At 46.0% G+C, this 14,965-nt stretch overlaps 1 protein-coding gene across 1 annotated transcript in view; it reads right to left on the bottom strand.

Annotated features, from left to right (window-relative positions):
- Nucleotides 1-416: 416 nt before the first annotated feature.
- LOC307130054 (NXPE family member 3-like) overlaps nt 417-14,965 on the bottom strand; it is a 71,680-nt gene continuing 57,131 nt past the window's right edge. The window contains exons 3-8 of the mRNA XM_079822915.1: nt 14,205-14,597; nt 13,695-14,110; nt 13,527-13,603; nt 13,191-13,394; nt 12,777-13,114; nt 417-774 (exon numbers count right to left, since the gene is read on the bottom strand). Of these exons, the coding sequence (XP_079679041.1) occupies nt 580-774; nt 12,777-13,114; nt 13,191-13,394; nt 13,527-13,603; nt 13,695-14,110; nt 14,205-14,597 (1,623 nt within the window). The 3' untranslated portion in view covers nt 417-579. The remainder of the gene's footprint in view (nt 775-12,776; nt 13,115-13,190; nt 13,395-13,526; nt 13,604-13,694; nt 14,111-14,204; nt 14,598-14,965) is intronic.

The raw sequence follows: 14,965 nt of genomic DNA on the forward strand, positions 1-14,965 counted from the left end.
AGAACCGGAACGGTTTCAATGGAGCCTTTGCACCTTCGGTGCTTGGCCCCTAATAAGAACTGGAACGGTTTCAATAGGTGCCTTCGCTCCATCGGTGCTTGGCACCAAACAATCACAATATAGTTTATCTGTTATTAAAAAATAGAACAATGATGCAAATAAAAAAACTGAACAAATACAATTTGAAACAACAATTAACAGTGCTTTACATTTACATCTATTTAACAGAATATTTCAAGACATAATGCCGAAACTGAATAGCCAAATGTAAAAATAATCAGTGCATAGTATTTAGTGTATTAATTACAAATAAACATATCATTAAAAACAGACAAAAGGTTTTTCAAGCAAGTCTAAAAAAATATGTTTTGAATTTGAGGATGATACTGTATAACAAAAAATGAGATCTCTGACATGTACTAAACCATTCTCTTTTTTATTTCTTTTTTAAATGGTTGTAGTGGAGATTCAATGAGTGGTTTATAATTTGACAATTTAATTACAGCTCATAACCTAGACATAACCGGAATAATTTTTCTAGTAATAAACACAAAATTGTCATGATAATTTAATTTAAATTCAGTACGGACAAATAAAAGAGAGTAAAATGTCAATCTCATTTTTAATGACAATAGGGCCAGGATGAATGTTCTCTTCACTGTAGTGACATGAAGTCATTTGCCACACATCTAGAATATGAACCCCAACATCCTGAAAAGCCCAGCGCAGAATTCTGTTCAACTGTAGAGAATACCAGTCACTGCCAAAAATATCCTATTATAGAGACAGAAAAACACAATATCATTCATAAACTTGCATCACAGAGTGGCTTCATTGTATCACTTGGTACTCTATACACTTTTATACACTTTTATCACTTTTATTTATGGAGATTTGTTGTCACATCCAGTTCCGATTAGTAGCGTAATTTATTTTCCACCTGCATTATTGTCAATGGACGGTTGCCAATTTTGTCAAAAAATTATACTAATTTGAATTTGACAATAAACATAAATATTTCAAATGGTTTATTTAGCATTACACGATACCCCACCATGTGTGCATTCTTCCATTTTAATGTCCAACATCATGTGAGTGAGGCAATTTTCAGCATTGACTATGTTGCCACAGTCAGTCAAGAGATAAATGAAGATTTGCACACTGTTCAAGTTACTGCTAAGAAGAATTATCGAATACACTACAATATACGAAAGGGTGTATTCGTGTATAAATGCTATCCCATTATTGCATTCAAATGGATAATCAAACCAGTTTTGAATAATTCACTCTAGGCTGGAAATATTCCTTTATTTGAACAATTTAAATTTGATCAACTTAATGATTTTATTGCAAAGTAGAGTGCATGAAAGCAATCAATTTTTTTAATGGGATGTATGACATTATCTAATTCGGATGGTCTTTAATTTGACGTGTTGTTTGTTTTCTATTTTGAATTTATTAAAATATTTTAAAACGTAATCATACTCTGAAGTATTGCACATGCACATAAAGTAGGCTTCTGCGCTCCCTGTAGCAACTCATAATGTAATAACTGCACATAAATGTCAAAACTGCACATAATATAAAATGCATGACATTATTATTGTAATAAAATGTTCATAATGTACATAATAAAATCTTGAGCTCATAATGTAATGATGTTTACATTATGAGAAATCAATATTGTCATATTGTGATAACTTTTAAAACATACAAAAACATAACAACATAAAACATCTCGGTTAGGTATGAAACTAAGGGAACTTGTGCTGCGTCACTGCTGTGGGAACGCTATACCCACATCTCCATAGGAGCCAGATGCCCGCCTGTGTGAAATTGCACACAATGAATCGAGCACCGATGCCCTCGGTGTAGAGCTGAGGTCAAGTTCATAGAACCTCACAAAAAGCTATTCAGTGAGGACAACGCTGCCTCATCACACAATTCTTGAAGGGAAGCAGCCATACTCCTAGTAGAGTGTGCCCGTACAGCCAAAGGTGAAGGCTGACCGGCCACCTCATAAGCAAGTGAAATGGCCTCGATCACCCACTTGCTCATTCTCTGCTTAGATGCTGGGCACCCCCTTCTAGGTGACCCGAAACATACGAACAGCTGTGCAGTTTTCCTCCACAGGGCAGCTCTGTGGACATAAGCATCTAAAGCCCTCACAGGGCAGAGCAGATTAAGATTTTCCTGGTCTGACGTCCAAAAGGGAAGAGGACAAAAGGCCTGCAGAATAACTGGTCTTACAACATTAGTAGGAACCTTAGGAATCTATCCCAGCCTTTGATGAAGGAAGGCCTTAACCATACCCGGAGAAAATTCCAAGCCCGAGGGTACCACCGAAAGAGCTAGAATGTCTCCCTTTCTCTTGAGAGACATAATAGCAAAACGTTTTTAGTGTAAGAAATGTATCAGGAACTTCTTCAATAGGCTCGAAAAGAGCCTCTGAAAGGCCCTAAAACACAATGGCCAAGTTCCAAGCCTGCACCCAAGAACGTTTCGGTTACATATGTAACCCTCGTTCCCTGAGGAGGGAACAGAGACGTAACATCAGTGACTGACGAATGGGGGTTTTGCCTAAAAGCCATTCATCTTTGAGATCTTAGAAAATGCCCAATGGCAGTGCCAATGCCATGGGCATGCGGAATTTGCATGCGTAACTCCGCCCCACCACGTGGGTATATAAGGGAGTACGCTGGCAATATCGCATTATGTTTACCTGCTGAGGAGCTAAGACTGAACTCCCGGTCGTTCCAGCGGTACAGCGGACGTGGCAAAGGGACGTTACGTCTCCGCTCAGGGAACGAGGGTTACATACGTAAACGAGATGCTCCCTTTCGTTCACTCCAAGTAACGTCAGTGACTAACGAATGGGGGTCCCAATGTAATCTTGCCACTCGGCTGTCTTCCAGTGCCCTGCGTAAGTGCGAGTGCCCTGTTGTAAGACTAGTACGGACAAAGGACTCCCACTTATCACAGGAATATCAAGGTACACTGGGAGCATATTCCAGGTGGAGATATGCAAAGATGCCTACCCGTAGGGAGCACTTAGAGAGTACACATATGACCCGCTAAGGCAGGGGTGGGTAATTCCAGTCCTCGAGGGCCACTGCCCTGCAGAGTTTAGCTCCAACCCTAATCAAACACACCTGAACCAGCTAATCAATGTCTTCAGGATTACTAGAAGGCTACAGGCAGGTGAGTTTTATCATGGTTGGAGCTAAACTCTGCAGGGCAGTGGCCCTCGAGGACTGGAATTGCCCACACCTGTGCTAAGGGCTGCATATGGAGAACTCTGGGGTACCAGCCAAAGGTGGAATTTTTAACCCCAGGATGGCAAGGGCTTGCCAAGGGAAAGACACCTGCTCAAGGAGGCTTACGGTGGAAATACACATGTGGGGGTAGCCCAGAGGGGAACCATGCACACGGAGGCACCTAGCCTGACACGAGGGTCTGGGCTCGAGAGGGCAGACTTACTGGTGTCAGAGTCGACAGTGCTGGAGTAGCTCAGGGCTTCTGGAAAGCTCCACTCAGAGATTGTAGAATCTTGCGAATGTGTTGGGTGTCGCCCAGCCTGCAGCTCTGCAGATGTCTGTCAGCGAAGTGCCATGCGCTAAAGCCCAAGAGGAGGCTACACTCCGGGTGGAGTGAGCCCTGACCTCAAGGGGGCATGGATGCCCTAGCGTCTGGTAAGCCAAAACAATGGTGTCCACTATCCAGTGAGACAACCTTTGCTTTGAGAGAGCCTTTCCCATCAGCTTCCCACCATAAAAGAGAAAAGAGTACTGGACAGAGCAGTGCCAAGGCTGGGTCTGCCTCCTCCAAAGGCAGCTCTTGCAGGTTTACCACCTGGTCTCTAAACGGGGTGGTGGGAACCTTGGGCACATATCCAGGCTGGGGTCTCAGGATCACGTGAGAATTAGCCGGCCCGAACTCAAGGCACACTTTGTCAACCGAAAATGCCTGCAGGTCCCCTACCCTCTTGATGGAGGCCAAAGCGATCAGGAGCACTGTCTTCGTTGACAGGCACCTAAAATTAACCGACCACAATGGCAGGGAGCCCTCTACAGAACATCTAAGACTACTGCGAGGTCCCTAGAGGACAGCGAGGAGGATTTAGTCTTCTGGCTCGCCTCAGGAACCTGTGGACCAGGTCGTGCTGACTTACCTGTTTGGTCTCCACGAGGTCATGGTAGGCTGATATAGCGGCCACGTAAACCTTCAGGGTGGAAGGAGACAGCCTTCAATCCAACCCTACTTGGAGAAATGAGAGCACAGACCCGATCGGGCATTTCCAGGGGTCTTCTTGGCGAGAAGGACACCAGGTGACGAAGAGGTTCCACTTCAACGCATAGGCGTGTCGAGTAGACTCTGCCCTAGCAGAAGTGATGGTAGCCACCACCTGAGGTGGTAGGGTACTCAAACCTGCCACGTCCCATCCAGGAGCCACACGTGGAGGTTCCAAAGATCGGGATGCGGGTGCCAAAGAGTGCTCCGTCTCTGAGAGAGAAGGTCCTTCCTCAGAGAAATCGGCCACGGAGGGGCTGTTGCACGGAGTACAAGTTCTGAGAACCAGGTCCGGCCGTGCTAGTACGGGGCGACCAAAAGGACCTGCTCCTTGTCCTCCCTGATCGTGCACAGTACCCGTGCAAGAAGGCTCACTGGGGGGAACGCATACTTGCGTAGACCCCGCGGCCAGCTGTGCGCCAGTGCATCCGTGCCGAGCGTGCCCTCGATCAGGGAGTAAAACAGGCGGCAGTGGAAAGAGTCATGGGAGGCAAACAGATCTACCTGTGCGTCGCCGAACTGTTCCCAAATCAGCTGGACCATCTGGGGATGGAGTCTCCATTCTCTAAGGAAGTGGCTGAAACTGTGAGAGCTCGTCGGCTGCACGGTTTAGTTCTCCTGGGATATGGACAGCATGAAGGGACCTCAGATGCTTCTGACTCCATAAGACGAGATGGCGGGTGAGTTGACACATACGGCGGGAGCGCAGACCACCCTGGTGGTTGATGTATGCTACAGTGGCCGTGTAGTCTGACCAGACTAGTACATGTTGACCCTTGAGCAACGCTCGGAAGCGGTGCAGGGAGAACCGTACTGCCAGCAACTCAAGGCAACTGACATGCAGGAGGCGCAGGGGACCTGTCCAGGAGCCCGCGGCAGCATGTCCATTGCAAATGGCACCCCAGCCCGTGGAGGAGGCATCCGTTGATACAACAACATGCCTGGAAACTTGTTCTAAGGGAACACCTGCCTGTAGAAAGCTGAGGCAGGCCCGAGTCACTGGCCCATCACTGGCCCATCTCAGAACTTGATCGTGAAGCCAGTGCTGAAGCGGTCTCATATGAAGCAAACCGAGCAGCGTTACCTTGGCTGCAGATGCCATATGCCCCAGGAGCCTCTGCAATTATTTCAGTGGAACCGCACTCTTGCTCTCGATTTGACGGAGGCAAGTCAGCAGTGATTGCGTGCGCTCGCTGGTAAGCTGTGTGCACATGGCGACCGAGTCGATAACCATACCGAGAAAAGAGATCCTCTGCACTGGGCAGAGTTTGCTCTTCTCCCAGTTGACCCAAAGGCCCAGACGGGCTATGTGCTGGAGCACTAGATCTCTGTGTTCGCACACCTGCTCTCGAGAGTGACTCAGTATGAGCCAGTCGTCAAGGTAGTTCAGGATGCAAAACCCCGTGCTGCCGGAGTGGGGCAAGGGCTGCCTCGACAATCGTCGTGAAGACGCAAGGGGACAGAGCTGGCCCGAATGGGAGGACAGCGTACTGATATGCCCACCCCTCGAAAGCAAACTGTAAGAACAGTCTGTCGAGGTAGGCTGGAGACATGGAAGTAGGCGTCCTTCAGGTTGGTGAACGGAAGCCTGTAAAGGGATCGGTTCCAAAACCTTTCCGACCCCACCGGGGGCCGGACGGAGGCCCCCCCAAGTTCGAGACCCGCAGATGCAGTGCCGCCTTCATCCACAGTGTGTCGCCACCACCGCATCCACGTCCCCATTAGTTCAATGGGATCTCGAGCCATTCGTTTAGCCTGCGAGTGGACGCTTTCCTAAATCCCCCCGATTGCCGGACCACCTCTGACCTGCCCCCGGCCACGCCCCCTCCCACGGAACCACTATTTGTCCGATTACTCACTAAAGTGGGCAAATGACCCCCGGGCCCCCGCTGACCTCCCCCGGGCCACGCCCCCTCCCACGGAACCACTATTTGTCCGATTACCCACTAAAGTGGGCAAATGACCCCCGGGCCCCCGCTGACCTCCCCCGGGCCACGCCCCCTCCCACGGAACCACTATTTGTCCGATTACCCACTAAAGTGGGCAAATGACCCCCGGGCCCCCGCTGACCTCCCCCGGGCCACGCCCCCTCCCACGGAACCACTATTTGTCCGATTACCCACTAATTTTACGGACAGCCTCCGTTTGGACACGGAAGGTTGTTGGATCTTGAGATCTGAGATCCTGAGGCTCAGTGGGCCCCCGACTCGGGGCCCAGAATCCCGGAGCTATGTGACGTTCCAATTTTTTTCCCTACTCCCTAGGGCCACGCCCTTTGGGTATGTTGTTTGGGGGGGCCCACGAGCCACTGTGCAAAATTTCAAGTCAATCGGGGAATTACGGTACAAACGGGAGCTGGAACGAACGTCCCACTTCACAATGAAGTAGTGGCCGCTAATTAAGTGGTTTATGGACTTTGGGTTTATTGATGATAGTTAAATTTTTTTAGACTTTAAACACCTCTACTGTACTCGACACACTCAGACGAACATATTCATGTCACTTTCAACTCATTTGAGTGCTTAATTTGCATATAAATGACATCTCCACGAACCACCTATTTGTCAACCACTGCTTCATTGGGCATTCGGAAGTCTTTGTGTTTTGGGCTCCCGTTGGGCTCTGGAAGGGTCTAGGGCCACCATTCTCATGCTCATGTCTACGCCTCAGCGCCCTCTATAGGAATCCAGAGATAGGAGACAATCGGAGCAACTTTATTTTCTGACCCTTTAGTGTTTTTGGAGGGAAATTTTTGAGTTTCTTCAATCTTCTCCAAACTCTGGATTATGACAGAAGGCATCGATACGTAGACAGGAGCGCAAGTCTGGGGGTCCTGGTGCGTTCCAGAGCCCAACGGAAGCTGGGAAAGCAAAGACGTCCCACTTCTCCATGAAGTAGTGGCCGCTAATTAAGTGGTTCGTGGACTTAGGGTTTATTGATGATAATTAACTTTTTTTTTTACTTTAAACACCTCTACTGTACTCGACACACTCAGACGAACATATTCATGTCACTTTCCACTCATATGAGTGCTTAATTTGCATATAAATGACATCTCCACGAACCACCTATTTGTCAACCACTGCTTCATAGGGCATTCGGACGTCTTTGTGTTTTGGGCTCCCGTTGGGCTCTGGAAGGGTCTAGGGCCACCATTCTCATGCTCTTGTCTACGCCTCAGCGCCCTCTATAGGAATCCAGAGTTAGGACACAATCACAAATGATTTACTTCTAGCTTCTGACCAAGGCTGTATCTCAATACTAGTTCTACTCGATCTTAGTGCTGCGTTTGATACTATAGATCATAAACTACTCTTAGATCGACTTCAAAATTATACTGGTGTTCAGGGACAGGCATTAAACTGGTTTAGATCGTACTTATCAGACCGCTACCATTTTGTCTGTCTAAATGGGGAAAAATCAAAGATGACGTCAGTAGACTATGGGGTGCCGCAAGGATCCGTGTTAGGCCCTCTGCTATTCTCTATATATATGCTGCCACTTGGTAATACTATAAGAAAACATGGAATTAATTTCCACTGTTATGCTGATGACACTCAATTATATATTTCATCACGACCGGATGAAAACGCTAAATTATCTAAACTGACAGCGTGTGTTGAAGATATTAAATACTGGATGACGTGTAATTTTCTGCTATTAAATTCAGATTTCAAAACGGAGGTGTTACTTATTGGTCCAAAAAACTGCCCACAAAACCTCTCGCAATACAATTTTACCTTGGAAGGATGTCCTGTCACTTTATCCACTACAGTAAAAGACCTGGGTGTTATATTAGACCGCAACCTGACATTCGAAAATCATATTTCATATGTTACAAGAACGGCATTTTTCCATCTTAGAAACATTGCTAAGCTACGTAACATGCTATCTATTTCTGATGCAGAAAAGTTAGTTCATGCATTCATGACCTCGAGATTAGATTACTGTAATGCTTTATTAGCTGGTTGTCCTGCATCCTCAATAAACAAACTACAGTTAGTCCAAAACGCAGCTGCTAGAATTCTTTCTAGGTCAAGAAAATATGATCATATAACACCAATTTTATCATCTCTACACTGGTTACCTGTGAAGTTCCGTATCAATTACAAACTATTGCTACTAACCTATAAAGCCCTAAATGGTTTAGCTCCAGTGTATCTAACGGATCTTCTATCGCCCTACAATCCATCGCGCTCTTTAAGATCACTAAACTCTAGGCTTCTGGTCATTCCTAGGATATCTAAGTCCACTAAAGGAGGGAGGGCTTTTTCACATTTAGCTCCTAAACTCTGGAATAGTCTTCCTGATATTGTTCGAGGTTCAGACTCGCTGTCCCAGTTTAAAACTAGATTAAAGACGCATCTCTTTAGCCAAGCATTCACATTATAATTATCTTTTTATACTACAGTTAAATCGGATCAAAAGCATTAATATAATATTCTGAACAGCAGCTACGCTAATCATTTCCCATCTGCTTTTCTGTTGTTATCTCGGGACACTAGTCCCGAGGTAAATAGTTCATCAGCTCCAGTTTGTATCCAGCCTCTCATGGAGACTTCGGATGCCCCGACACCTGTGATGAGACGACTCCACGCCTGTGAAGAGACGACTCAACGCCAGCGTTGTTATGGCCTAAATTAATACACGATTGATTAACTTTTTCGAACATTATTCTTTAACATTGTCTTTCTAACATTTTTACTGTACATCTATGAAATGCGCTTTCTGTACAGCTGCTTTGAAACAATGTGTATTGTGAAAAGCGCTATACAAATAAATTTGAATTGAATTGAATTGAACAATCGGAGCAACTTTATTTTCCGACCCAAAAAAACTGAAAGGGGTATCCCTTTTTTGACCTTTTGACCCCTGAACGAGGTCAAAAGGCCACCAAACTTTAACGCCCGACTCAGGGGTACGTGGTGAGATGAAAAATGGCCTCCCCTAGTCGATCGGCCCTTCCCAAGCCGTTTCGTACACATCCGTGAACCCACTATGGCAAACGCATTAGTTTAATGGGTAGGTGGGATTTTTACAGAAAGCTCCTGGGGGGGCCCTGAGCAACATACCCAAAGGGCGTGGCCCTAGAGCAAAGAGAACTCATTTTCAACTTCTAACCCTAATATTGACCTCAGGCCTCTAACACTCATACCATCTAAGAGCCTTTTGAGTCAAAGTTGGATAAAATTGGGGCACTTCTGTCAGGAACATGCCAGGGTTTCGTGCTCTGGCCCCATCAGTCGGGGGCCCCTGGAGATTCGGAATCCCCAATATCAAGTTGCCACGACCTTCCTCCTCCGTACGGGAGCCCTGCCTCGTTCCCATTAAACGCGTAGGCTATTGGTTGACGTTCGTCCCTTTTTTGACCTTTTGACCCTTGAACGAGGTCGAAGGGCCACCAAACTTGACCGCCCGACTCAGGGGAACGTGGCGAGAAGAAAAATGGCCTCCCCTAGTCGATCGGCCCTTCCCAAGCCGTTTCGTACACATCCGTGAACCCACTATGGCAAACGCATTAGTTTAATGGGTAGGTGGGATTTTTACAGAAAGGTCCCAGGGGCCCCAGATTTAACACAGTGGCTCCTGGGGGGGGGGCCCTGAGCAACATACCCAAAGGGCGTGGCCCTAGAGCAAAGAGAAATCCTTTTCAACTTCTAACCCTAATATGGTGGACGTTCGTCCCTTTTTTGACCTTTTGACCCCTGAACGAGGTCAAAAGGCCACCAAACTTTACCGCCCGACTCAGGGGTACGTGGTGAGATGAAAAATGGCCTCCCCTAGTCGATCGGCCCTTCCCAAGCCGTTTCGTACACATCCGTGAACCCACTATGGCAAACGCATTAGTTTAATGGGTAGGTGGGATTTTTACAGAAAGGTCCCAGGGGCCCCAGATTTGGCACAGTAGCTCCTGGGGGGGCCCTGAGCAACATATCGAAAGCGGTTGGCCCTAGAGCAAAGAGAACTCTTTTTCAACTTCTAACCCTAATATTGACCTCAGGCTTCTAACACTCATACCATCTAAAAGCATTTTGAGTCAAAAATGGTTTGATGGCGGGGGAGGGGCACTTTTTTCAGGAAGGTCCTAGAGTTTCGTGCTTCAGGTCCATCAGTCGGGGGCCCCTGGAGAGTCGGAATCTCAAACCTCAAGGGGCCACGACCCTCCATCTCCGTATGGGAGCCCCGCCTTGCTCCCATTAAACGCGTAGGCTATTGGTGGACGTTCGTCCCTTTTTTGACCTTTTGACCCCTGAACGAGGTCGAAAGGCCACCAAACTTTACCGCCCGACTCAGGGGAACGTGGCGAGATGAAAAATGGCCTCCCCTAGTCGATCGGCCCTTCCCAAGCCGTTTCGTACACATCCGTGAACCCACTATGGCAAACGCATTAGTTTAATGGGTAGGTGGGATTTTTACAGAAAGGTCCCAGGGGCCCCAGATTTTGCACAGTGGCTCCTGGGGGGGCCCTGAGCAACATACCCCTAGGGCGTGGCCCTAGGGTGTAGGGAAAAAAATTGGAATGTTGCAGAGCTCCGCGATTCGAGGCCCCGAGCTGGGTCCGTAAAATTAGTGGGTAATCGGACAAATAGTGGGTTTGTGGATGGGGGGGTGGGGGGGGGGGGGTCCTGGGGTCATTTGCCCAATACAGTGGGTAATTGGACAAATAGTGGGTTCGTGGATGGGGGGGGGGGGGTGGTCTTTGGCACGAAGGTCGCCCCCTAGAGGGGTCCGGAGACCCCCGTTTCCGGGGCAACTGAATTTGGGCAGGGAATCATAAAACGTCCGAATGGCAAATTAAAAACTGGGCATTTGTACTCCCAAATCACCCTGCGATCCCTCGCGCCCGTTATGCGTCCAATGGCAATCGATTAACATGGGCAAAAATCCACGAACCCACTAAATGTACTTACCAAGGCCAGTCCATACGGGTATTCTCCACATGGTAACTCCCTCTGGGTATGATGTGGCTTCCGCAGCGGCCCCTCCGGGCACGCTTTCCCAGCGCAATAGCCTGCTGAGTGGGTCTTGCGGAACAGCAGCAGTGACTCTCTCTGCATGAGTTTTCCCGCCCGGAACAGACGGGGTCTGAGGGGCTCTTCGCTGGGAGCTGGAAGGGGATCCCCCCCAAAGGGATCCCAATTCGTCGGTGACGTCTGACATACATCGAACGTGACCAACTGAAAGGGAACGTCTCGGTTAGGTATGGTAACCCTCGTTCCCTGAAGGAGGGAACGGAGACGTACGTCCCATCGCCACAGTTGCTGTACCATCACTGCATGGCCGAGTCACTAGTTCGTCTCCTCAGTGAAAAACAATAGTGCGCTGCTCTCTCTTCCTGTTTATACCCGCAGCGCGGTGCGGAACGCAAGATGCAAATCTCGCACGCCAATGGCCCATTGGCCTGTTCTCTATATCTCAAAGCTGAAAGGGGCTCCCTGAAGTGATCCCAATTCGTCGGTGACGTCCGACGTACGTCTCCGTTCCCTCCTTCAGGGAACGAGGGTTACCATACGTAACCGAGACGTTTTCTGTTATTGTCACGTTTACTGGTTGTTCTGTTTTATAGTCAAGAGTGTTTTTTTTCTAATTCTTTTGTTGAATAAAAACGTTACTGCTGCACTTAGATCCTCTCTCTCGTCGTTCATTGCAATCGTGTGTGACGGTAGTAGTAGTATCAGTACTCTGGTGGATTTTGTAGGCAGGTTAAGACTGGATTTAGATTTGTAAAATGTACTGTAAAGGAATGCCAATAGTGAAGTGACCCATACTTGGAATTTGTGCTCTGCATTTAACCCATCCAAGTGCACACACACAGTAGTGAACACACACACACCCAGAGCAGAGAGCAGCCCTATTGCTGCGGCGCCCGGGGACTTTGCTTTGTTTAATATAAATAATAATAATAAAAATAATAATAATAATTGCATGAATATTTAAATGTTGCATTTTGTTATAGTTTAAAGACTGGATTTAAATTTTTTTTTTAATCTACTATGAGGGAATATTAATATTCTTTTGTTGTTGTTGTTTTTTAAGCTACTACAATTATGACAGGCTATTATAATTTTGGTAAGTTTATAATGTAATACATTTCTCATAACATAATAATTATTACATTACGAACATTTTATTACAATAATAATGTGATACTTATTACATTATGTGCAGTTTTTACATGATATGCAGTTATTACATTATGAGTTGCTACACTCCCCTTTAAATCATGAAATATGTGCCGCAATAACATGACACCATTTTTCATTTAACATCATCCCCAATTAATGATAGTAAACTGATGTGTTTATGGCATTATGGCAAACTGAGGTTGATGTGTTTAGATGAAATATCTGTTATTAACTGTACATCAATAAATAACAACAATCCTGTGCTACGGGAACTGCCGTTTATACAGGCTACAGAGGAAGATATTTTATGCTACAATTTGAAGCTTCCGCTTTTGAAGTGACAAAATCCTATAACATTACCTTATAGCCAGTGTTGACAGTCTTGATTATAACAGTAGTAGCAGGTGCGCGCTGTAACAAGGCTAGAACAGCTTTGCGGACTCTCAACACTCTATGGGTGAAGAAATCCAGGGGGTATGTGGTGAAATGGGCCCCCAGATTGAACACAAGGACAGTGTCGGATCCTCCAGCCAGGTTATTGATCTCATTACTCATGTAGTGCAGATTAGAAAATACTGCTTTCTTAGTGCGTAAAGGAACGCCGTGAGGCCTCCAGCATAAGTCAATTTTGTTTGCCACATCCACTGCTATGAGTGGCCCAAAGAAATATGGTTTGTTGAAAAACTTCTGCTCCAGGGCTGAAAAACAGACCCACAATTACTGCATTTATAAACTGTATACCATATAATTCTAATTAACAAATAAGCAACTCACTTGGTAATGTTTCCACAAGGAATTCAAACCACTGTTTTGAAGTAGAGTCTCCCATTATGTAGATGTGTTTGTCTTTCAGGCAGTCTGTTGTCGCTTGGGTTGTAAAATGGCGGGTGCTACAGACAAATGAAGTCCACACATCATTCAGGTAAAAGCCAGCCGGAACTGGAGTGTGTAAACCAGGACGACATTTCTCTGTAACATCTGCAGGACGAATAAATGTAGGTTCTGTCAAATGTATACGTTTTTAAAAAGGAGATTTTATTTGACTTGAAAATTGATTATGTTCAACACATTTCCCATTATTCTGCTGGGTTAAGCTATTGACCAACATACCAATAGTTCCATTTCCATCAGATTGAAAAATGTTTATGATCCTTTTATCTCCATTGATACTTTTGTTAGATTGCTCCCTGCCAAAGAGAACATGGTTGTCATAATTCCTTTCCATCAATGCATCAAATAGATCAAATGCACAGTCAATCAAAAGTTTGTTAATCTCACATAAGCAATTTCTCCTCATCAGTCAGGGGGTTTTTATAACCACCCAAAGAGGTGTACACAAGGGCATTGCATGGCAGTGATTTGGGTCTCTGACAGAGCCAAGTTTCTCCAGTAGGTGGATCGATGTATTCACAGCAGCAGTTTCCTGTTCTCATACGCTCTAGTCCATTCTTGTCCCACTTTATATTACACAACATTATTTCCTCCAGCCAGGTATTATTTGGTCCTGATCCCTCATAATGTCCATAGAAAAACACTCTGTCAGCGTCAGTATCTGTGAGATGCTTCAGGAGCTGCACAACTTCACTGGAGTGAATTAGACGCACAGCCACCTGTGCCTCTCCGACCCACGGCAGGAGGAAGCGTACAGAGTAGGAGCCATTGAGCAGGTCTACCACCTCCCCAAAAACACTGGCCTGTGACAGAGGCACATTTTCAGTATAACTCTCTATGACACAAGCAGCAGATTAGATCATGTTAAGTACATCATGTGTAAAAAAAATCACTGACCTTAGTTTTGTTCCAGAACAGCTTGGCTTGAAAAAAGTCACCTCCGTAACCCTTGGATTTGTTGCCAAAGTCCTTTGCGTGCACAGTAACAAAAAGTTCCTCCCCTATTTGATAGCTCTCTTTCAGGTCCTGAATGATGAATTCAGTGTGGTCTGGACTAGTCGTCATGGACACATTTGTGATTGCTCTGTCAGGCCTGGGCCAGTAAAGAGCCCTCTGTAACCTGGAGTAGTCATATAAAGTGATACCGAATTCAGAGTAAAATGAGATTGACTCTTCTGAAGTGAGTACTGAAGGAGAAGAGGAATTTGTATGGAGGCCAGCAAAGTGCAGAGAGAAAAAGCTGGGTGGAGGGTGTTTCTTCCTTGCATTACCTACATAAGACCATATGACCTACAAATACACAAAATATTGTTGTTAATCAAAAGTTTTGTCTTCAATAGTTTTGACTACAATCATGCTTGTAGATTACTAAACTAAACTTCTAGGGTTATGTACATAACCCTGATTCCCTAAGAAGGGAACGAGACACAGCGGCATAACGTTGATGCTATGGGAACGGCATACGGTGTGACCTGTGTCTGAATTATGCATGGAACATGGCAATTGATTGGCAGACGGCAGTCCTATAAAAAAATGGTTCTAAACAGCATGGGTCTCACATAAGCATGCATTTTTACCCAATGATTTAAATGATTTCATGCATAAACAGTATACCTATGATAGACCTTATGGTCCACTCGTTGCGTTCTTTCTTCCGG

This window comes from Gobio gobio, assembly GCF_949357685.1.
Source record: "Gobio gobio genome assembly, chromosome: 8".
Lineage (NCBI taxonomy): Eukaryota > Metazoa > Chordata > Actinopteri > Cypriniformes > Gobionidae > Gobio > Gobio gobio.